The following is a 23,417-nucleotide window of genomic DNA, read 5'->3' on the forward strand; positions in this document are numbered from 1 at the left end:
CACTTCTGGCCACTGCTTATGAAGGCAATATACCCTCCAGATGACAGGACTAGTGAGCCACTGGAAGTGCTAACTTGCATGAGGTTCCAATCCCAACAGCTCTTTGGTTCTGTTGTATTATCACCATCCGTGGTAGAATTGTCGTTGTTATCTGAACAAGATGCAAGAGTAATGAAAGGTTCGGATAAAAAGCCCACCAACTGAAAAAATTAAATGTATAGACCAGTATTATAACTTAAAATACTTTTTAGAATAATATTTTCTGTGCTGTTTGTGTACATTTGAAAGATAATGTATCAAAAGGAAAATGCACTCGAGAAAACTTTTAAAATTATAAGATAGAGCTGCTCGCCAGTGCTTCAGGATACAAAATTTTGAATATTGCCAATAGAGACACATATGAGTAAAAGTACTTGACACCAGGTGTGCAATCAAATCAGAGAGATATGTTGAGCCTATTCATGGGCTGTGTGGGAGAGGGTTTCCTGAAGAGCCAGAAGCTGGAGTCCCTGGCTTGGTACAGACTTATGGACAGCATCTTTGTGGTCTGAACTCATGTTGAAGATGTGTTACTCCATTTCCTGCAATAGCTTTTCCCAACTCATTTTCACTTCATCCTTTTCTAAATCCAGTGCTACCTTCCTTGATTTTGGCCTCCATCAGACTGAACCCTGCATCCAAACCTCAGTCCATATGACACCAACAAAAAAGCAACCAACACCTTCTCTTTGACAGTTGCCACACTTTCCACACCAAACATTCCATTCCCTATAGCCTAGACAGCCATGGCAAATGTATCTGCTACAGCACTGAATTCCTGAACATCTACACTGATCACCTCTCCCAGGGTTTGCAGCCTCGCAGCTGTCATAAAGATCTTATTCACTAATAAATCTCCTAGGTGGTGTCCTCCTTTCACCCACTGACTAATACAGCTCCCACTTCCAAAAATCTTGGAAGCACCCCACTTGCTACCCACTACCACCCAGACTGTGAATTCCTCAATACATTGCTCTGCCAAAGCTATGACTTTCTCATATCAGCCTCTGAAATGAAATTCTCTCTCCCTGATATCCTCCCCACACCACCCAATGTCACCTTCTGCTACCCTCATAATCTCTGTAAGATCCTAGTCACCAAATATGACATTGCCAATCCATTAATCCTATCCTAAGGTTCCTTCGCTTGTAATCATTTCCAACAGAAACCTGCCATATGCATCCAGCCACAACCGCTCCCCCCCCTCCCCCGCCCTAAGGATCCAGGGGTTCGAATAGGCCCAAGGTATTCCTGCCTTTCGTAAGAGACCACTAAAAGGAGTCTCGCACGTTTTGGCTATGTGATGGTCCCCTGTAGGGTTTGCCCTCCATTTTTCAAAATTTTCCTGAAGAGCGAGCCAACTGGGGAAGGACGCTTTACATGGTGCATAGTGTCCATCATGCGCTGAGACCTCTCACATCCTTCGTCAACATGGATCTGCACTTCCGCTCATTCTCCAGCTGCTGGGCAAGGTCACCCTCCTGGGTGCATTTTCCTCCATCCTCTGTGCATTATCACTTTCTGTGCTTTCGACGACGATGGACTTCTTAGCACCTGATATCCAGCGCGGTAGCCAGTCCGTTGTGGTGGGGCCACCATGTACATCTACATCTACATTGATACTCCGCAAGCCACCCAACGGTGTGTGGTTGTAGCCCCTTGACCACACTGGGATCGCTCTGCTGATGCCTGTGCCGTTAACTTCTTGCATATGCCAAGGAGAAGATGCCCCTCACCCTGGGACCCTGGGGCATCGGGACTCCCTGCAACGGCCATCCTGCCAGCTGGCCTTTGCTGAGGCTGGGGTGGCACCTGTGAGGAGGGCCCCTGGGCAGATCACACGCCATGAAGCGTAGTACGTCATCTCTTGCTAGTAGTCAAACACCAGCAGTCTCTAAGCCCGCACCATGGGAGGAATGCCAGGCTAAGGATGGCAGCGAAACTTATTCACCCCAGTACATCGTATGTATGAGAGTTGATGGGGACTCTTTTGTGTCAGTGAAACCTCAGTTTTTTGTGGAGCATTTAGAGGACAAGTTTGGGGAGGTGGAGGGCTTGTCCAAAATGCGATCAGGGTCGGTCTTGATCAAAACAGTATCCTACATCTACATCTACATACATACTCCGCAATGCACCGTACGGTGCGTGATGGAGGGTACCTCATACCACAGCTAGTATCTTCTCTCCCTGCTCCACTCCCAAACAGAAAGAGGGAAAAATGACTGCCTATATGCCTCTGTACGAGCCCTAATATCTCTTATCTTATCTTTGTGGTCTTTCCGTGAAATGTAAGTTTGCGGCAGTAAAATTGTACTGCAATCAGCCTCAAATGCTGGTTCTCTAAATTTCCTCAGTAGCGATTTACGAAAAGAACACCTCCTTTCCTCTAGGGACTCCCATCTGAGTTCCTGAAGCATTTCTGTAACACTCGCTTGATGATCAAACCTACCAGTAACAAATCTAGCAGCCCGCCTCTGAATTGCTCCTATGTCCTCCCTCAATCCGACCTGATAGGGATCCCAATCGCTCGAGCAGTACTCAAGAATAGGTCGTATTAGTGTTTTATAAGCGGTCTCCTTTACAGATGAACCACATCTTCCCAAAATTCTACCAATGAACCAAAGACGACTATCCGCCTTCCACAAAACTGCGATTACATGATTGTCCCACTTCATATCGCTCTGCAATGTTATGCCCAAATATTTAATCAACGTGACTGTGTCAAGCGCTACACTACTAATGGAGTATTCAAACATTACAGGATTCTTTTTCCTATTCATCTGCATTAATTTACATTTATCTATATTTAGAGTTAGGTGCCATTCTTTACACCAATCACAAATCCTGTCCAAGTCATCTTGTATCCTCCTACAGTCACTCAACGACGACACCTTCCCGTACACCACAGCATCATCAGCAAACAGCCGCACATTGCTATCCACCCTATCCAAAAGATCATTTATGTAGATAGAAAACAACAGCGGACCTACCACACTTCCCTGGGGCACTCAGATGATACCCTCACCTCTGATGAACACTCACCATCGAGGTTTTATTACTTAAGAAGTCTTCGACCCACTCACATACTTGGGAACAAATCCCATATGCTCATACCTTAGTTAGGAGTCTGCAGTGGGGCACCGAGTCAAATGCTTTCCGAAAGTCAAGGAATATGGCATCCGTCTGATACCCTTCATCCATGGTTTGCTTTCTAAAGCTGTGCTGATGCGTGGACAGCAACTTGTCTGTCTCGAGGAAATTCATTATATTCGAACTGAGAATATGTTCGAGAATCCTGCAACAAACCGATGTTAAGGATATTGGTCTGTAATTTTGAGGATCCGTCCTTCTACTCTTCTTATATACAGGCATCACCTGCGCTTTTTTTCCAGTTGCTCGGGACTTTACGTTGGGCAAGAGATTCGCGATAAATGCAAGCTAAGTAAGGAGTCAATGCAGTAGAGTACTCTCTGTAAAACCGAATTGGAATCCCATCAGGACCTGGCGATTTATTTATTTTCAACCCATTCAGCTGCTTCACAACCCCAGGGATGTCTGTCACTATGTCCTCCATACGGGAATCTGTACGAGACTCAAACGGCGGTATGTTTGTACGATCCTCCTGCATGAAAGATTTCTCAAATGCTAAATTTAAAATTTCAGCTTTCATTTTGCTGTCTTCCGTTGCCACGCCAGACTGATCAGTGAGTAACTGGATGGAAGCCTTTGACCCGCTTACCGATTTTACGTAAGGCCAGAATTTCCTTGGGTTTTCAGCAAGATCTTTTACTAAGGTATGACGGTGGTAGTGGTTGAATGCTTTGCGGATCGCTCTTTTTACAGCAGCACGAATCTCTACTAACTTTTGCCTGTCCTCATTCTCCCGATCTTTCTTGTACCGCGAGTGCAACTGCCTTTGCTTCCTGAGCATTCTCCGAATTGCACTGTTAAACCACGTTGGGTCTTTTCAGTCCGTAACCCAATTTTTCGTCACATACTTGTCCAATGCGTGATTTACAATGTGTTTAAAATTTGCCCATAGTTCTTCAGCGTCCATCGTACGGGAAGTAAATGAAGTCGATTCGTTTACTAAGTGGGATGCTAAAAACTGCTTATCTGCTCTTTCTAGTAAGAATACTCTCCTAGCCTTCTTGACCAACTTTTTAACTTTCGTAACCATAGTCGTAATGACAACATCATGATCACTAATCCCTGTCTCAACACTGACACTCTCGATGAGGTCTGGTCTGTACGTGGCTACCAGATCTAAAATATTTCCATTCCTCTGCTCAGTCACACGCACTACTCACCTGTGACAAGCTCTTGGATGTTTCTGTTTCCATCACGACCCATAAGAGCTTAAATATGGTCCAAGGTATCATATTTCACAGGGACCTTCTTTTGCAGTCTGATGATGAACTTCGATCCATTTTGTCTGGCATGTCCACCGGGATCCGAGGGGTAATCAGGTTGCCACTGGTGCCTTAATCTTGGCCTTCGAAGGTGACACATTACACAAGGAAGTCTACCACTGTGACCTAAAGCCATATGTTCTTCCCCCGATGTGGTGCTTTAAGTGTTGGAAGTTCGGCCATATGTCTTCCCGCTGTACTTCCAGCGTCACCTGTCAGGATCCTGGATGTCCTTATGTCCTTCACATCCCAATACCCAATACTCCCTCTGCCCCACCTCCCATCTGTGTCAACTGCGGAGAGCACAATTCGCCTTGCACGCCAGACTGCAGGATTTTCCAGAAAGAAAGAAAAATAATGGAATACAAGACCGTGGACCGACTGACCTACACTGAGGCTAAGAGAAAATATGAGAGGCTACATCCTGTACATATGAAGTCAGCCTATGCCACTGCTACAACAACGGTTCTACCATCTGCCGTTCTGCCGCATACAGTTGACTCTCAGAGCCCTCAGACTCCACCTGCCCCCTTGATGGTGGGGGGCACTTCCCTTCCATTTGCTCCTGTACAACCTACTTCAGGAGCAATCCCCCCCAACCATCGGGGACATCAGTCCCCACTTCTCAGCCATAGAAGCATAAGTTATCTTTGGCTCCTCTCGCCAGGAAGGGATCCCTTAGGTCACTCCCTTCCCAGGTTCCTACCAGTGACAAAGCTGACACCCACCAGTGGCTGAAGCAACCACAGGTAGCTGGTCGTAGGGCTTCACGGTCCTCCTCAGTCCCTGAGACTGAATCAGTGAAGCCCTCCCAGCCGAACAAACCTAAGGAGCAGCGAGAGAGACCTAAAAAGAAAAAGACCCCCAAGAACCAAGGCACTGTGGGGGCACCCACACCACCACTACCTACAATAAGCTCTGTGTCTGAGGATGAGGTGGATCTGAGGATGAGGTGGAGGTTCTGGCATCTACTGAGGACATAAATCTTGCTGGGCCCTCAGACACAATGGATGTTGATCGCACAGGTACTCATCTGGTGGCAGCAGGTGACACTGAGGTGTAGACTGCCTCATTGAGTGTTTCATGCCTTCCCAATCTCTCAATCATGTAATGCTCCAGTGGAATTGTGGCGGTTTTTTCCACCACCTGGCTGAGCTACAGCAACTGTTAAGCTTTACACCTACTTTCTGCATTGCCCTCCAGGAAACCTGGTTCCTGGCAATGCAGACCCCTGCCCTCCACAGCTACAAGGAGTATTACAGGATCCATAGCGACTGTAATAGAGTGTTAGGTGGAGTTTGCGTCTATGTCCTGAATTCATTATGTAGTGAACCTGGGCCCCTTCTAACACCTCTTGAAGCTGTGGCAGTCAGGATAACGACGACACAGGAAATAACTGTCTGCAATGTATATCTTGTTCCAGATGGTGCAGTACGCGTGAACGTATTGGCTGCACTGATTGATCAACTCCCTAAACTTTTCCTATTTTTGAGAGATTTTAATGCCCATAAGCCCTTATGGGATGGCGCCATGCCTACTGGCCGAGGTAGCGACTTCAAAAATTTACTGTCACAACTCGACCCCTGCCTGTTAAATACAGGTGCCCCCAGACATACCAATGTGGCACATGGCACATATTCTGCCATTTATCTCTCGGTTTGCAGTCCTGGCCTTCCCCCATCTATCCACTGGAGAGCACATGATGACCCGTGTGATAGTGACCACTTTCCCATCTTCCTATCATTCCCCCGGTGTCATACCCATGGACGCCTACACAGATGGGCTTTAAGCAAGTCAGACTGGGAACCCTTCACCTCTACTGACACCACTGAATCTCCCCCAAATAGTGCCATCGATGTTGTCATTGAGCAGGTCATTGCAACAATCATTTCCCTAGAGTGCCTAATTGCCTTTAAGCGGCTCCGTGCCTGCATTCGCCAACTTATAAAACAACGGAAACAGGAGTGTTGGGAGAGGTATGTATTGACCATTGGGTGCCATACGTCACCGTCCCAAGTCTGGACAAAGATCAGATGTCTTTTTGGCTACCAAACCCCAACATTTGTCCCTGGCATTAACATCAATGGCTTTTTATCTACCGGCACAGACGCGATTGGCAAGCACTTTGCTGAGCACTGTGCTCAAGCCTCTGTGTCAGAGAACTAACTCCCAGCCTTTTACACCCTCAAATGGCGGATGGAAAGGAAAGTCCTGTCGTTCACTACAGGCCACAGTGAACCCTATAGCGCCCCATTTACAGAGTGGGAGCTCCTCAACGCCCTTCTACATTGCCCCGACACAGCTCCTGGGCCGGTACAGATCCACAGTCAGATGATTAAACATCTCTCGCCTGACTACAACCGACACCAGCTCATCATCTTCAACCAGATCTGGTGCGATGGTATCCTTCCATCGCAATGGCAGGAGAGCACCCTCATTCCAGTGCTCAAACCTGGTCAAAACCCGCTTGATGTGGATAGCTACCAGCTCATCAGCCTCACCAACTTTCTTTATAAGCTGCTGTACTTATGGTTTGTCAGAGGTTGGGTTGGGTCCTGGAGTCACGTCTTCCATGCAGTCCTCTTGCAGGGAATCAGTTGTTCTCTGCCGGCTCCACATTGGCCATACGTGGCTAATGCATGGTTACCTCCTCTGTTGTGAGGGCCCACCTCAGTGTTGCTGTGGCTCACAAACGACAGTTGTCCACCTCTTGCTGGACTACCCACTTTTAGCCACTCTGCGGCGGACTTTTAACTTTCCCAGCACCCTACCTTTGGTGTTGGGCGACAGTGCCTCAACAGCAGCTTTAGTTTTACATTTTATTCATGAGGGTAGGTTTTATCATTTGATCTAAGTTTTAGCACTTGTCCTTTGTCCCTCTGTGTCCTCCACCCTCGTGCTTTTAGGGTGGAGGTTTTAATGTGTTGCACAGTGGCTGGCTTCTCCTTTTTATTCTCATGATCAGCCAGCCCTCTTGTTTTGATCTCTTATACATGTTTCTTGTGTCTCTCTGTGGTTTTCTTTTCCATTTTTGTCCATTTTGGTGTTTGTTGCCCTTCTGTCATTCTTGTGGTTTTCTCCTTCTTCCACCTGTGTTTTGTATGTCTTGATTATTTTACTCCCACCCTTGTGGAATTATTTTAATCAGAACAAGGGACCGATGACCTAGAGTTTATTCACCCCCTCTCCTCTTTTAAACCAACCAACCACCTACTCCAGCCTCACAACTTGCAGAGCAATTTGCAAATATTAGTTATCAACTAATTTGTGTACAGTGTTTTGTAGAGGAATGATAACCACCAAACTGGTTGAACACATGAATGGGCACACAAGAACTGTCCGCCTTGGTGAAACCTAGTATCCAGCTACTGCACATGCTCTGCAGGGTGATTCATGGGACCTGTGTGTGTGCTACACCACAGATCCTCCTACCCAGTACTGGTTTTTGGTTTTCATGACCTCTGGAGACAGAACTTGCCCTCTAGCATATTCTGGCATCCCAACATCCTCCTGGACTTAAGTTTCATTAAAATGTTACCCCCCTTCATTTTTTTGTTATTTTTTTATTTGTGTACTTCTTTATTATGTCTTTTTTGACTGTTTTTTTAAATTGCTTTCAGTGTTTTATCTTTGTTCTCCTCCCCCTTTTCTCATTGTTATTTTTTCTTTTTCTCTTCCATTTCTTTTTCCTTCTAGTTTGTATTGCACTTAGGAAAGCATATCGTTGTGCCAATACGAGCTTCCAGCTGTGCCAAGTGGTTCACACACCACAGTCCCTTGGTTGATTACTCCTCAGTATTGACAGTAGTCTCGTTGCTACTGTTGGTTGTGAGTTGTCCATCACGGTATTGGACAAAGTTTTCACTTCATAGACTCTGTGCCTACTTCGACTCTGTTATGCAGGGTTCTATGTTATAAATAACTGTGAGCCATCAGTCCTATTGCTGTTACAATTTCCAGAATTTTGTTAAGAGTGTCCCAGATGTTACTTGTTTGATAGTATTAAGTACAGTATATGTCCATCTTGTATGGTGTAATTTCTTATAGATTTCTTCACCTCACACATCCCTTTGCTTCTGCTCTGCTTGGTCTGATTAGGTTTACACTTGGGTTAATAAATGTCCATTGGCAATTGTAAATCTCTTGTCACCCTTCACAAGTTTCAAGAGTTGCTCAATTTTTGGTGGGGGCCTGATGATTGACTTCGTATTGCCTGTCTACAGGAATCAGCTAACCTGACACTTATACTACTCCAAGAACTCAAATATAGCGTAACATGCTGTGGAAAATGGAGATGAAAATATATTTGATAATAGCACATTCATTAGTCAAACAAATGGCTTATGACATAGTGACACAGAAGAAGCCACAGGGATTAACATACCAACTAACTCCTCTGAAAGGATATTGACCTGCAACTGAGTATGTCATGAGATGCATCCATTGCAAAATTGAAGCAGGTGTAGCAGACACGGAGTAATAACTTGGCCTTCTGTGGAAGTGAACTAGGCACCAATGATAATATGAATGGCAGCATGGCAAATAGTACAGTTAATCAAATAACCATCTTTAATTACCTCCTTTTAGTAGCTAGGGAGAACTCTGTGATAGTTGATATGGTTTGCAAATATATTGCAGGTTCAAGCAGTAGAATATTTTATTTATTATAATCAACAATATAAATTAGGCTAGAATGGTGCTTGCCACATAGAGGAGGCAATGAGTGACAGTCAGGGGTATTTTTTAGTTGTTGTTAAGCTACTGAACAAAGTCCTTTGTCAGCTGGCTGTGGGTGTGTGCAAGGACATGTCTGGAACATGGCAGTGACTGCCAGACTTCAGCATTGGGAGACTGTGATGAGAGAAAAAACGAGAGAGAAGCACAGAAGAAGGCAAGACTGTGCAGGTGCACTGATGATAGAAGGCATGCTTGAAACTGGAATGGGAACAGGGAAGGGGGTAGAGTCAGGTAGAGGATAGGGACTAGCGTAGGTTGAGGCCAAGGGGTAATGGGAACAAAGGATATGTTGGAGGGAGAGTCACCACTTGTGCAGTTCAGAAAAGCCAGTGTTATTGGGAAGAATCCTGATTCCACAGGCTATGAAGTAGCAGTCATATTCAAATGAACTGTGTTATGCAGCATTACCTGCAACTAGGTGTCCAACTGTCTCTTGGCCACAGTTTGACTGTGGTCATTCATGTGAACAGACAGTTTGTTAGTGGTCATGCTCACATAGAACGCTGCACAGGAGTTGCAGATAAATTAGTAGACCACATGGCTGCTCTTTCATTTGATAATGTAGGAAATACATGTGACTGGGCTGGAAAAGGTGGTAGTGGAAGGAACAAACTGGGAAGGTCTTGCTTCACTCGGATATGAGCTGCAGGGCAAGTTGGGAACAAGGGTGGAACAGGGACAGACAAGGATATTGCAAAGGTTTGGGGCCTTGCAGAATACCACTGTGGGTGGGCTGGGGCAGATACCTCTCATTTCAAGGCACAATGAAAGGTTGTCAAAACTGTGAGAGAGAATGTGATTCAGTTGCTCAAATCCTGAGTGGTATTGAGTAACAAGCTGTGCATTCCTTTGTGGCTGGTCTGTGGGGATGATAGGTGGGGAGACAAAGTGTGGGAGATGTGTTTCTTGAAAAGTGGGGAAGGTAATTTCGGTCTGAGAAGGCATACTTGAAGAGCATATTGTCTTAGATCTCCTGGTGAAAAATGGGCCTCAACTTTTAGGTCCAGTGAATGAAGAGGTAAGTGGAAGATGAAAAAAATTGAATAATAATAAATTAAAATTAAAATTTGATGGCCAAGTCCCCCACATTGATGCCACCTGTCAGGTACAACTTACATCTTTGTATAATTTTTGACCCAGTTGTAGTTGACACGCTGTTTAGGCATAGGTTTTAGTATTGACACTGACCCTTGTTTTGCAAGTTCAAGTTTTTTGATGAGTGAACTTTTCAAAGTATTTTTTTAATTTTTTGTGGCTTGATGTTGTATAGTGAATGCCTGTCACTCTATGTTCCTTCAATCTTAATAGCAGATATGTTATTGTGGCAGTAGCCGAAAATGTGCATTTTGAGGGTTTGGTGCATACTGCATATTGTTCTGATCTCATCTCATTAGAATATCATTTGCTGGATCCCTTTAAAGTTGTGTCAGAGATCTATCTGTTCATGTATTTTTGATCAAGAGGTGGAGGAGGTGCTCCATATGTATTTTGCTGCTAGTCAAAAACAGTTTTTAAAGAAAATAATGGCAATGTGTATTTCAGTGATGTAAAAGTTAATATTGATACTGGTATCTCTGCATGTTGTTTTAACACATAATGATTATGTCTTTAATTCCTGACGAATGGTATATCTGTTTGTAAAAAATCTAGTATGTTATTTTCCTCCAGCTACATTCACAATATAATTAAAAATTGTTTTAGTAATATCTAATACTGTATTGCAAACCACTACAGTCCATCTGCTTGAAACCCTGGGTGAATATTTTGAAAATATCTTGTACCATTGTTACAATAATTTACATAAAGTGAGTACAGATATGTATTGACTTTCCCAAATATTGAAATGGTTTGTTGTGTAATGCTAAAAGCATCATGGCACAGTTCATGGGCAGCACTATTGTGTTTATGGCAGATGTAATCCTGCAAAATATTAGAGAAGTGAAGAAGACCTTCAGAGGATAGATGTGTGCATGGTCAGCCAGTTACTCTCAACATAGCTGAATGAGACTTTTTGGTCACAAACAGATGGAAGGATTCATCACTGTGTACTTGCTGTATTGGCAATCATTCCATGGTAATAGTCACCATTGTAGAATATCTAGGGGTATGAATCTTGATCACTTTAATGTGAAAGGGCTAATTTAAAATGGAAGATGTTATTTCCTCCTTCTCTCTGTACTTTTTTCGCACATTACCAAACATCCAATCAGGAGGCATACAGCTGTGCTCCCAAATTTGAAAGTAATGTCAGTACTTGTGAAGACTTCAGATATTTCCAGGAGTCTTGATAAAGTTTCCATTAAAATACTGTTCTTGCTTTGTGACATTCATGAATCCGAGAAAAGTCTTAGAACTTCCATTGGAAGTGTTGGTATTAAAATCAAAAGACTATTCACCCCACAAAAATTAGCTCCAGAAAGCAAGTTTTGCTATATCAGTTTTGTGGCAGAAAGTGAGTTTTGGAATAGTGGAGGATGCTTGGTAGCTTAGCTTTTAACCATGGTAGTTTTTTTTGGGTTTTGAAAAATTAAAATCAAAAGACTATTCACCCCACAAAAATTAGCTCCAGAAAGCAAGTTTTGCTATATGAGTTTTGTGGCAGAAAGTGAGTTTTGGAATAGTGGAGGATGCTTGGTAGCTTAGCTTTTAACCATGGTAGTTTTTTTTGGGTTTTGAAAAAATTGTTTTCTGCATAAGAAAGATGGCTGTCTCAAATAGTGTATGCCACAAAAAACTCATTTTGATCAATTTTGCAGAAAGCAAGTTTTGAAAAAACTGTCCTCAATTCTTTGAACTGCTTATTGTAAATTTTAATAATCTTTATCACAATAAAGGATAAATGATTTCAGTTGACTAGCAACTGTCCTCAAATATACAGAAACAAAAAGAAAAATTGCCTTTCAGTTAGTGTAAAAGCCTCGTAACAAATTTTAAAAACATATTTAACATTGAAAATAATAACACAGTAATATACACCTAACTACAGTGTTAACCACCAGAACATTGTTACCAAATGTAACTTGTCAGTATCCAAATACTGGTCAGAGCTGTGATTATTTTGCAAAAATAGACATTTGTAAATCAGTTTTAGGTCGAAACATATATAGCAAACACAAGATAATAGCAGTGGCTTTGTGCATACGATATCAATGCAAGTGCTTCAACTTAAGGTGGTCAAATTAGGAGCTAATAAATCCTGTCGAGGCATTTGAAAAAATTTGGACATGAGGTAAAGAATAACTGTGTGTGTGTGTGCATGTGTGTGTGTGTGTGTGCATGTGTGTGTGTGTGTGTGTGTGTGTGTGTGTGTGTGTGAGAGAGAGAGAGAGAGAGAGAGAGAGAGAGAGAGAGAGAGAGAGAGAGAGAGAGAGGGGGGGGGGGGGGGGAGATCCTTATTTTTCAGTTCTTTATTTCTGTCCTCTGCCTTGTCTGTCTCATATTCCAAGAAATGTTCAATTTTTGTACTGGTAACTAACTTTCTACCAGATTTATAAAGACGTCCTAGCAAAATTACTATATGTGCTGTAGAAGATGCCCCTTTCACATAGGAGGCTGGGAAACAATAAAATTCGAATGGTATATAGAATGTTCCATTCGATGTCAACATTAGGAGACAATACTGTTCTCAGGAGCATTGTATAATAGTGTTTTGTAATTTGTAGCAACAACATTTCAGTTTCGACTATTTTATAAAATCATTTAAGCAATTATTACTTCCATTTGTCCTCTCTGCTTTCGTAAAAACACAGGTGCATTTTTTTAATGTGCTGATTGCCCTGCAAAAGCACCCTATGTGTCCAGCAAAGATTACTTATATCTCCTCCCAAAATCTCCAAGCTAAGTGTCGAGTCGTGCTGCATGTACAGCACAGTAGTGATTGTTTACTAAGCATCTTTTGCTTCAATTCAGTGCTTTGTCTGGCAGGGAGCTCACGCATGTACTCCTAGTGCCTTACTCAAACCACTTAGTTCATTGCTTGGTTATTAAATCATTACCATGTTAAGTGTACCTGTAATTCCAAGACTTTCTGTTGTACTTTATAGTTTTGAGTGCAACTTACATATATGCCAGTTGTAGATACTTAAAGAAAATGTGTTATTTATAAAGATTTGTGGAAGGTCCAAAATCATTGACTGGAAGTTCAATCTGAAATTAAAATACTTTGTCTTAAATGCCTACATTTGATGTTAGCTGCAATGCTTGTTTTGATTTATTCAAGGTCTTGGATCCAAGAGGACCTGAAAGTTTAGCTGTCCGTCTTGCTTTGGGAGAAACACAGATAGTGACAGAGACAAGAGATTTCCTAATTGAAAACGGTGTTCATCTTGATGCTTTTAACCAGGTAAGGCACTTCTTGTTATGGTATAAAATTGTGCATGTTTTCTAAAATAAACAAATCAGGTCTATATAAAATGGTTTGTGACAAATATTGAATTTGTAGAAAATGATTGTCTTCAGTATAACAGTTAAAAAACAAATCAAAATACTCAACACCTGATTTATATTATTATTCAAAAGAGTTTTGTATTTATAGCAATAACCCTGTGCCATACCCTTTCCATTCGCATTTGGAGTATATTTGCAGATGTAGATGTTCACAGTTTTTTTGTATATATGCCATTGATGCACTTTGACACTGTTGTGGATGTGATGATATTATTGTGATTTAATTTGACATGGCTGGTCATACATACTACAAAACAGTTGTACATTTGTGCTAATAAGGAAATCACTGATTTTACATGGCATTTTTGCGCACCACTTAAGTGATTGTAATGGTACCATTTGCTTTAGGCCCCGAAAGCGAGATCCAAGACTGTAATTTTAGCAAAGAATTTGCCTGCAAAGACAAGCTTACAAGAAGTCAAAAATCTATTCAGTAAATATGGAGAGCTGGGAAGAGTGATTTTACCACCAAGTGGAGTTACAGGTAAATTTCAATTTGTGGACATGACTTTCTCTACACTTTGAATTAACATATATTTTTGGTGGTTACAGAACAGTTGTTTGTCATTTTAAGTAACAATATTAATATGATAAGCAAGTTCTGGCAAAATGTAAATAAGTTAGGAGTAAAGAAGACCACTCACCAGATAGTAGAAGTACTGAGTTGTCAACAAGCACACAAAAAGCAATGAAGACTTTTCTAGCTTTTGTACGAATCCTTTAATGAGCTGAGTATATATACATACTGTGGTGTAATCAAACCTGAGACATATTCACGATTCTTCGGTACCGCTGAGTATCGATAATTTAATTTTATAAATTTTTATGTACATATAAAACTAGAAACACTAACATTCATTATTTCATACAGTACTACTTACTGTATATCTGAGATGTTTGGATAATTTCTTAATATTTAAGTTAAAAATCTGTTGATTTAAATCTACCAATCAGTTAATGTCTTTGACAACAATGTAAATCTCATTCCTTTAAATGTTATCTTTGTACTTCTTGTGTGCGAACATTTGACGAGAAGTTGAAGAGTAATGGAGACATGTCATGTTTGTGATGTAGCACACCTACAGCATTATCAGACCTCTATAAGAAGACAGCAAAGCTAAATTCAAGACAGTCAGTTAAGTAATAACTACATTTTAGTAAATTGATTCTACTCTTCAATACAACTCCATCCAGAATAATTAAAAACATCTGTTCCACAGACAAGTCATAGTGTAATCAGTATTGAATACATATATTATGATATGCACACACAGTCACTCATGTTTATACGTGTGTAGCTACATTGTCCCAGATGAACATACAATGCTGGGACTGCAGTTCTGCTGGTAGACTGGGGTGAGTGGTTGTTTCGGGTGGGATCAGTAGATGCAGAAAGAAGTGGAAAGTGGAAGGAGGGTTGGGACGGATAGCTAGTGGCTCAGAGGGAGGCAGCAAATGTGCAGGATAGGAATGTGGGAGGGAGAAGCAATAGTTGCACAGTGTAGGAATGCATTGTAAGGATAACTCCCATTTACACAATTCAGAAAAGTTAGTGCTGGGGGTCAGATGGAACTGTTTTTGGAGCAGCCATTGAACTCAGATATGTTGTGCTTGACAGTGTGTTCTGTCACCAGATGGTAGCTCTGATCTTGGCTACAGTTTGGTAGTGGCTATTTATTCCAGAGGACAGCTGGTAGGTTGTCATACATCCAGCATTTGTGCTCACTTAATTGCTCAGTGCATGTAGTTTCTTGAATGTCTGGCAGATGTCAATACAGCCACTGTGAATGCAGGAAGCAACTGCACTCAACTTCCTCTCCACTAATTTGAGCATCCCATGCTCAAGTGCCTCAACCATCTAGTTACCTGGTCACCACTCTTTTGCCTGCTGCAGGACCATAGCTTGTGAACATGAGGTGGAAGAATATCTTATGAGTGAAAAAGATGATGGTCGGAGCTGTGTTTGGGAGAGATTTTTATTAGTGACTGATAAGAATGGAAATCTTGTTGGCTATGTTTATTGTGGTCAGGTGCTCTGCTCTGCTATCTTACAAATCTACCCCCACATATCTGAAGGCACATGTCTCTAGAACACAATGGATTGTAAGTTCTGAAACACAACCAGTTTCAGTGAAAGTTCCTGTAACTAAAAAGTGTGTCAAATTGTGTAGTAGAAATCTATGTCCATTTATATTAAAATTGGGTGGAGTTTTCATCATTTTATGCCATTATTTCAAAATTGGGACATGTTGATGTCTCCAACATTTTGTCTCATCCTATGACAGGAGCACAAAAAATTGAAAGGCAAGCAGATGAAAGGCGAGTGTGATACTCACCATTGTCCAGACCGCAGGCCTAACTGCAGGTGCATGTACAGCAAATATTTGGACCGATACATGTCAGAAAAGTTGTTGCCTATCTATTATAATGCACTTTATCAAAATTAGGCATTAATCCGGACAACCCCAAAAACATACGCTTTTCATGTTAAGTGCATTGTGCTGTCACCTACTGCCATGTACCCCATATCAGCAACCTCAGTAGTCTTTAGGCATCGTGAGAGAGCAAAATGGGACACTCTGTGGAACTCATGGACTTCGAAAATCGTCAGGTGACTGGGTGTCACTTGTGTCATACGTCTGTATGCGAGATTTCCACACTCCTAAACATCCCTAGGTCCACTGTTTCTGATGTATGGGTATGTCAAATGCCCGGTGAACGTCCCCTGCCAGCATGTGTAGTGCCAACAGTAAAATTCCCCTGGTCTTGGGGATACTTACCAGTATTTCATGGAGGGGGCTTGCACCCCCTGTTGCTTTGCATGCCACTACCACAGCACAGGCCTGCATTGATGTTTTAAGCACCTTCTTGCTTCCCACTATTGAAGAGCAATAGGGGGATTATGACTGCATCTTTCAACAAGATCGAGCACTTGTTCATAACGCACGGCCTGTGTTGGAGTGGTTACATGACAGTAACATCCCTGTAATCGACTGGCCTGCAGTCCTGACCTGAATCCTATACAAGGTGTATCAAGAAGGATGGCACAATCTTACACGGCTGAAAGTACACAATAATAGAAGCACAAATGTCAAGTAAACATGGGCTCTAAAACTCATACCTTAAGGCTATGAGATATTCTTGATTTTCAATATTGTGAAACAGATCTCTTCTACTGCAAGCTCTTTGCTTTCCATATTTTGGGAAGTGGTAGTGTGGACCAAAACAAGAAAAAAAGTCCAGTAAATATCTGCTAAAATGCATACCTTTTCTTGTTTTGGTCCACTTCCCGAAATATGGAAAGCAAAGAGCTCACAGCAGAAGAGATTTGTTTCACAATATTGAAAATCAAGAATATCTCATAGCCCTTAAGGTGTATGTTTTAGAGCCCATGTTTACTTGACATTTGTGCCTCTATTATTTTCACCATCCTTTTTGATACACCTTGTAAAACACCTTTGGGATGTTTTGGAACACCGACTTTGTGCCAGGCCTCACCGACCGACAGTGATACCTCTCCTCAGTGCAGCACTCTACATCTACATCTACATCTAAATCCACATCCATACTCCGCAATCCACCTGACGATGTGTGGCGGAGGGTACCTTGAGTACCTCTATCGGTTCTCCCTTCTATTCCAGTCTCGTATTGTTCGTGGAAAGAAGGATTGTCGGTATGCCTCTGTGTGGGCTCTAATCTCTCTGATTTTATCCTCATGGTCTCTTCGCGAGATACACGTAGGAGGGAGCAATATACTGCTCGACTCCTCGGTGAAGATATGTTCTCGAAACTTCAACAAAAGCCTGTACCGAGCTACTGAGCGTCTGTCCTGCAGAATCTTCCACTGGAGTTTATCTATCATCTGCATAACACTTTCACAATTACTAAATGATCCTGTAACGAAGCGCGCTGCTCTCCGTTGGATCTTCTCTATCTCTTCTATCAACCCTATCTGGTACGGATCCCACACTGCTGAGCAGTATTCAAGCAGTGGGCGAACAAGTGTACTGTAACCTACTTCCTTTGTTTTTGGATTGCATTTCCTTAGGATTCTTCCAATGAATCTCAGTCTGGCATCTGCTTTACCGACGATCAACTTTATATTATCATTCCATTTTAAATCACTCCTAATGCGTACTCCCAGATAATTTATGGAAATTACTGCTTCCAGTTGCTGACCTGCTATATTGTAGCTGAATGATAAGAGATCTTTATTTCTTTGTATTCGCAGCACATTACACTTGTCTACATTGAGATTCATTTGCCATTCCCTGCATCATTCATCAGTTCGCTGCAGATCCTCCTGCATTTCCGTACAATTTTCCATTGTTACAACCTTTCGATATACCACAGCATCATCCGCAAAAAAGCCTCAGTGAACTTCTGATCTCATCCACAATGTCATTTATGTATATTGCGAATAGCAACGGTCCTACGACACTCCCCTGCAGCACACCTGGAATCACTCTTACTTCGGAAGACTTCTCTCCATTGAGAATGACATGCTGCGTTCTGTTATCTAGGAACTGTTCGATCCAGTCACACAATTGGTGTGATAGTCCATATGCTCTTACTTTGTCCATTAAACGACTGTGGGGAACTGTATCGAATGCCTTGCGGAAGTCAAGAAACATGGCATCTACCTGGGAACCCGTGTCTATGGCCCTCTGAGTCTCGTGGACGAATAGCGTGAGCTGGGTTTCACACGATCGTCTTTTTCGAAACCCATGCTGATTCCTACAGAGTAGATTTATAGTCTCCAGAAAAGTCATTATACTTGAACATAATACGTGTTCCAAAATTCTACAACTGATAGGCGTTAGAGATATAGGTCTATAGTTCTGCACATCTGTTCGACGTCCCTTTTTGAAAACGGGGATGACCTGTGCCCTTTTCCAATCCTTTGGAATGCTACGCTGTTCTAGAAGAATGGGCTGCCATTCCCCCAGAAACCTTCCAGCTCTTGATTGAATGTATGCCTGCAAGAGTGGAAGCTGTCATCAAGGCTAAGAATGGGCCATCACCATATTAAATTCCAGCATTACCGATGGAGGGTGCATTTTCTGCCAGGTGTCTGGATACTTTTGATCTCATAGTGTAAGTACGGTATTGTTGACAACTCACTTTCCTGAGAAGCAAAAATCTAAGGAATCTATTATGAACTATATTTAGGAAACAATATTTAACTTAGGTATATTCCCCAGATTCTTAATTAGATTTCATTTGACACTGGCCATGGTGCTAATATATGCTAACCATTGCCAATCCTTTCAGCATTTTTCATGCTTTCCACATGTTTTAAGCACTGTCCTGCAACACATTTTTGATAACAGTTGTTTGAAAAATAAGGTTGCAGTAGTTGATTTCGCAACTTATGCTACCAAAGGTACTGAGCAGATAAAAAAATCTACTCACCAAGTGATGGCAGGGGAAATCACATATAAGCGTTAAGGAAATGAGCAAGCTTTTAGAGCCAGTAGCTCCTTCTTCTGGCAGAATGATAGAAGGAGAAGGACGAAGGAAAAGGAATAGTAATAGCAGTATTGAGAAAATGGTGAGAGTTACAGAAAACTTGCCCAGAACACCTGATCTTGGGGATACTTACCAGATGAGATGAGAAGGAAAGACTGATTGTTGGAGACTGCACTGAACAAGATTCGAACATCTGAGAGCTCAAATGTGGGAGATACAGTAATAAGCAAGACAGAGATTACTGACGAAACACTGTACAAGAGTTAATAAGAGCAGAAAGCTAAGTGTAGTCATTTGAGGTGGGGAAATAAACAAGTCAGAAAATAAAAGATACAGAAAACTAAAAGTAAGTGAAGGAAGGAATAGTTACGGAAAAGAACTTTGCTCCATTTTAGTTTTCTGTTTCTTTTATCTTCTGACCTGTCTATTGCCCACATCACATATCTACCACATATAATGCACTTAGCTTTCTGTTCTTATTAATTCTTGCACTGTGTTTTGTCATCAATATCTGTCTCGCTTATTATCGTACTTTCCACCCTCAAACTCTTAGGTTTTCATATCTTATCTAGTACAGTTCCCAACAATCAGTGTTTCCTTCTCATCATGCCTAGTAAGTTCCTGGGCGACTTTTCCATAGCTCTCCCCATAGCTCTTGCCAGTCCATTTCCTTCATGCCTCTTCTTTCACCTTCAATCCTTTTGCCAGAAGAAGAAGCCACTAGCTCCGAAAGCTTGCACATTTCCTTAACTTTTATGTGTGTTTTCTCATGCCACTGCTTGGCGAGTAGGTTGTTTATCTATCCAATTATATTTAAATTTTCTGTTTCATGACAAACTCTGGTAAAGAGAATTCATACAGAAGAACTTGAAGCAAGGAACAAAGACTAGATGGAACAGCATGTTTTTATACAGACTGTAGTTAGGCAGTATGATGAAATCGTGGAAATGCTAGTGGAGAAGGACATCTCTGGAAAACTTACTGGTTACGACACCAACACTGTGAAAGAGTTTGTGACATTTTTAGAGCTTTTCAAAGATGCTAAGGAAGTGCTCCAAAGCAGAGGTAATGTACAGTTCAGTTTGTTTTGTTATGGGTGCATAAACAGCAAGATTCATTGTAACGCAGTGCTTGAAGAAACAGAGGTACATTTATATTACTTTAGAACCAGTTTTCTTGTTCAACACGTGCTACATATGCAGCTAATGAAAACTGTATGCTCCAAAATGCTAGCTACAGTGTCACTGGAATTTGGCAGTTCATTACAGCTGTCGTATTAACTGTAGCTATTAAAAGCCCTGTCTTCATCTCATAGAGGAGAAGGTCAAAATTTGGACGTTGCACAGGACTGTAGTGATTCCAATTATTAAAACTGATGTCTGTGATAGAGATGAGACGTTGAATACTGTACCTCAAATTTGTGATGGAATCTCTGTTCCGGGTAAGCTACAGCAAAATTATAATATGAAAATAATGTCTTACTCGGTTTTTGTGATATCTTTAAACATTTGCTTAGGGCTCACCAGTCAGAAAATGTAGTCACTGTTTGCAGAATGACTATATTTGAAGTCACGAACAATGGCGGTAGAGCTTAGGCTTGTTCTGCACATCTACATTACGTATTCTTTTGACAGCCAGTAGTGTTTTGCACACTTTGCTGCAAATGCTGTAGCTAATTGAGCATTAAACGTGATTGTAGTGAGTTGTTTAATGAATTTCGATTCCATTTGTTGCGAGTTTTCATCGCTAACTGCAGCAGTAAGTGACAAATCCTGCACAAGCAAGCAAGATACACGATTTGCAAGATTTCAAACGGAAAGCACATGCATGCATGTATTGCAATTGTTGCTTGGAATCGTCAACAATGCAATCCCTGTCTATGCCTCGACTTACACGAATTGCCATCGTTCGTGGAATGGACTATAGACTGCGGCCACTTCATATTCAATCAAATGAAAGTATAATAAGTACAGTTCTGGAAGAATGTATATAATTTATGAGCAAGGGAGGCCACTCACTGAGTAGCAGAAGTGTGAAGTCACCGACAGGGCACACACAAGAGAGAAGAATTTTGCTAGCATTCAGAAGAAATCGTTTGATGACCTAGAGGACGGACGGACGGACGTGCGCGCGCGCGCACACACACACACACACACACACACACACACACACACACACACAAAGTTATATGTTTAAGCAATTCAACAGTCCTACCATTTGGTGAGAGTAGTCTCCAATCTAAAAATGCGTTTCACTTGTATGTAACCCAAGTGGATAGTGATGACGACGACGACCCACAATCCACATAATGAGACGTGGAAGCATAACTGTAGTATCTTTCTCAGTCTGTCTGCTGTAACAAGAAGAATGTTGTGTGTTACAGCCTTAAATGTGGTTAGCAAAAGTCATCAGAAATCCTAACCTCAGACAGAGTAAGCAGACTTGGCCCACAACGAGACAAGATGATGATTTCCTGACAGAAGATTTTGATTGCAGTGTTAATAGAGCATAATTGGGAGTCAGTTTTGTTTCAGTTAGACTTCTAATTTCTTAGGTGGTAAAATTTGCATGTATAAATCTGAATCAATAATCAGATGGTGTTATAAAAAACGACAATGTGATTTCTCATTCTGAGACCAACCATCAGTACAAAAATTGGTCTTTAAGTAGTTTTCCTGCGAAACATTAAACTATTTAAATTTTTGTTATTGTACAAGGCAGTCTCTTTTTTCTTATGTATGATAATGAAATTGTGAATAGACATAACCATCCAGGAATATATGCCACAACATAACTAAATTGATCTGAGTGGAGTTCTGTCAGCTGGTGGAAGTATTTCAAAAACAACACCAGCCTGTATGCACACAGAGCTACTATTATAATGGTCACAAAGGTAATGCGGCAAGCACCCCAAACCGTGCACTCTCTGCCCTACCCAAGGTGTCTTGTTTGACCACAATCTACCTATTCGAGCATTCATACTAGTGCATGCCATTCCCAAGCATGGTCTCAAATGAGTAGGGGCAAGCAAAATGCCCAATTTGCAGACATCTAATGCCCACATAAAATGCTGTGCAGAAATTGCAGGAGAACTGTTCTATACCAGCCTCTGATTGAATAGAATAAGCCTATGACAGCTGGTTAATGTGCTCCCACTTAAAGGAACTCCACTCTTGTTGTCCAGTGCCTCCAACCAGATGCTCATTGCCTAGCCCCTCATATCAGTGGTAGAAACCACTTCCTACACCAACTCCTGACCATCCCCACTCCATTATCACCTGGATCTGTACTCATCACTGTTGATTCCACCTCCCCATATACTAACAGCCATCATATTGGTGGCCTTGCTGCTATCAGACACAACCTCTCCCAATGTCTTTCTTACTCCAAACCCTTTACTTCACTTCTTATACATGTAAACAGTTACGTCTTCATACACAACTACCTCTCCTTTGAGGGGAAGATATGTAAACAAATTGGAAGCATGGCTATGGGCACCCTCCTATGCGAGTCTGTTTACGGACCGTCTAGAGGAAACCTTCCTAGCCTCCAAAAACCACAAACCCTTGTTTTGTTCAGATTCACTGATAATATCCTCATGATCTGGAGCAAGGGCCAAGACACCTTATCCCCATTCTTCCACATCCTCAACACCTCTCCAGTTTGCTTCGCTTGGTCCTCCTTATCCCAACCTTCCATCTTCCTCGAGATTCACCTCTACCTCTCTGATGGCTCCATCTTTACCTCTGTTAATATTTAATGTATTAACCACCAACAGTACCTGAATTTTGACAGCTGTCACCTATTCCACACAAAAAAGTCACTTCCATTTAGCATGGCCACCCATCTGCAGTGACAGAATTCTCCACAGACAGACAGGTGCTGTCTCCTAAATCTAATCTACAAACAGAAACCCCTTACCTTATCCTCAGACACTCATAATCCCCCACCACCCCCAAGGATGGGGTATTAAAGAGCACCTTATCACCCGACATCATGTCAGACTGGAGCAACCGGGCATGTTCTGTGCCAGGGCTTTAAAAATCTATCATCATGCCCAGGAATGAAGAACATCCTTCCCACAATCCTTCCCACCCCTCTTGAACTGGTATCCTGCATCCATCCAAACTACAAATCATCCTGTTCCATCCCTATGCCACCACTCACTTTCCCATCCCTATGCCACAGGGGAAATATCCCTGTTATCCCTGTGAAAGACTCTGGTGCAAGACATGCCCATTTTTTTCACGCAGCACATCTTATTCTAGTCCTGTCACAGGCTCATACTATCCCACCAGAGACAGGGCCACC

General features: G+C 42.0%; 1 protein-coding gene across 1 annotated transcript in view; it reads left to right on the forward strand.

Moving 5' to 3' along the window:
• Positions 1-23,417, forward strand: part of LOC124602277 (probable RNA-binding protein 19) — a 106,369-nt gene that overhangs the window by 49,497 nt on the left and 33,455 nt on the right. The window contains exons 9-10 of the mRNA XM_047136310.1: positions 13,408-13,530; positions 13,983-14,118. Of these exons, the coding sequence (XP_046992266.1) occupies positions 13,408-13,530; positions 13,983-14,118 (259 nt within the window). The remainder of the gene's footprint in view (positions 1-13,407; positions 13,531-13,982; positions 14,119-23,417) is intronic.

This window comes from Schistocerca americana, chromosome 1 (genome assembly GCF_021461395.2).
Source record: "Schistocerca americana isolate TAMUIC-IGC-003095 chromosome 1, iqSchAmer2.1, whole genome shotgun sequence".
Lineage (NCBI taxonomy): Eukaryota > Metazoa > Arthropoda > Insecta > Orthoptera > Acrididae > Schistocerca > Schistocerca americana.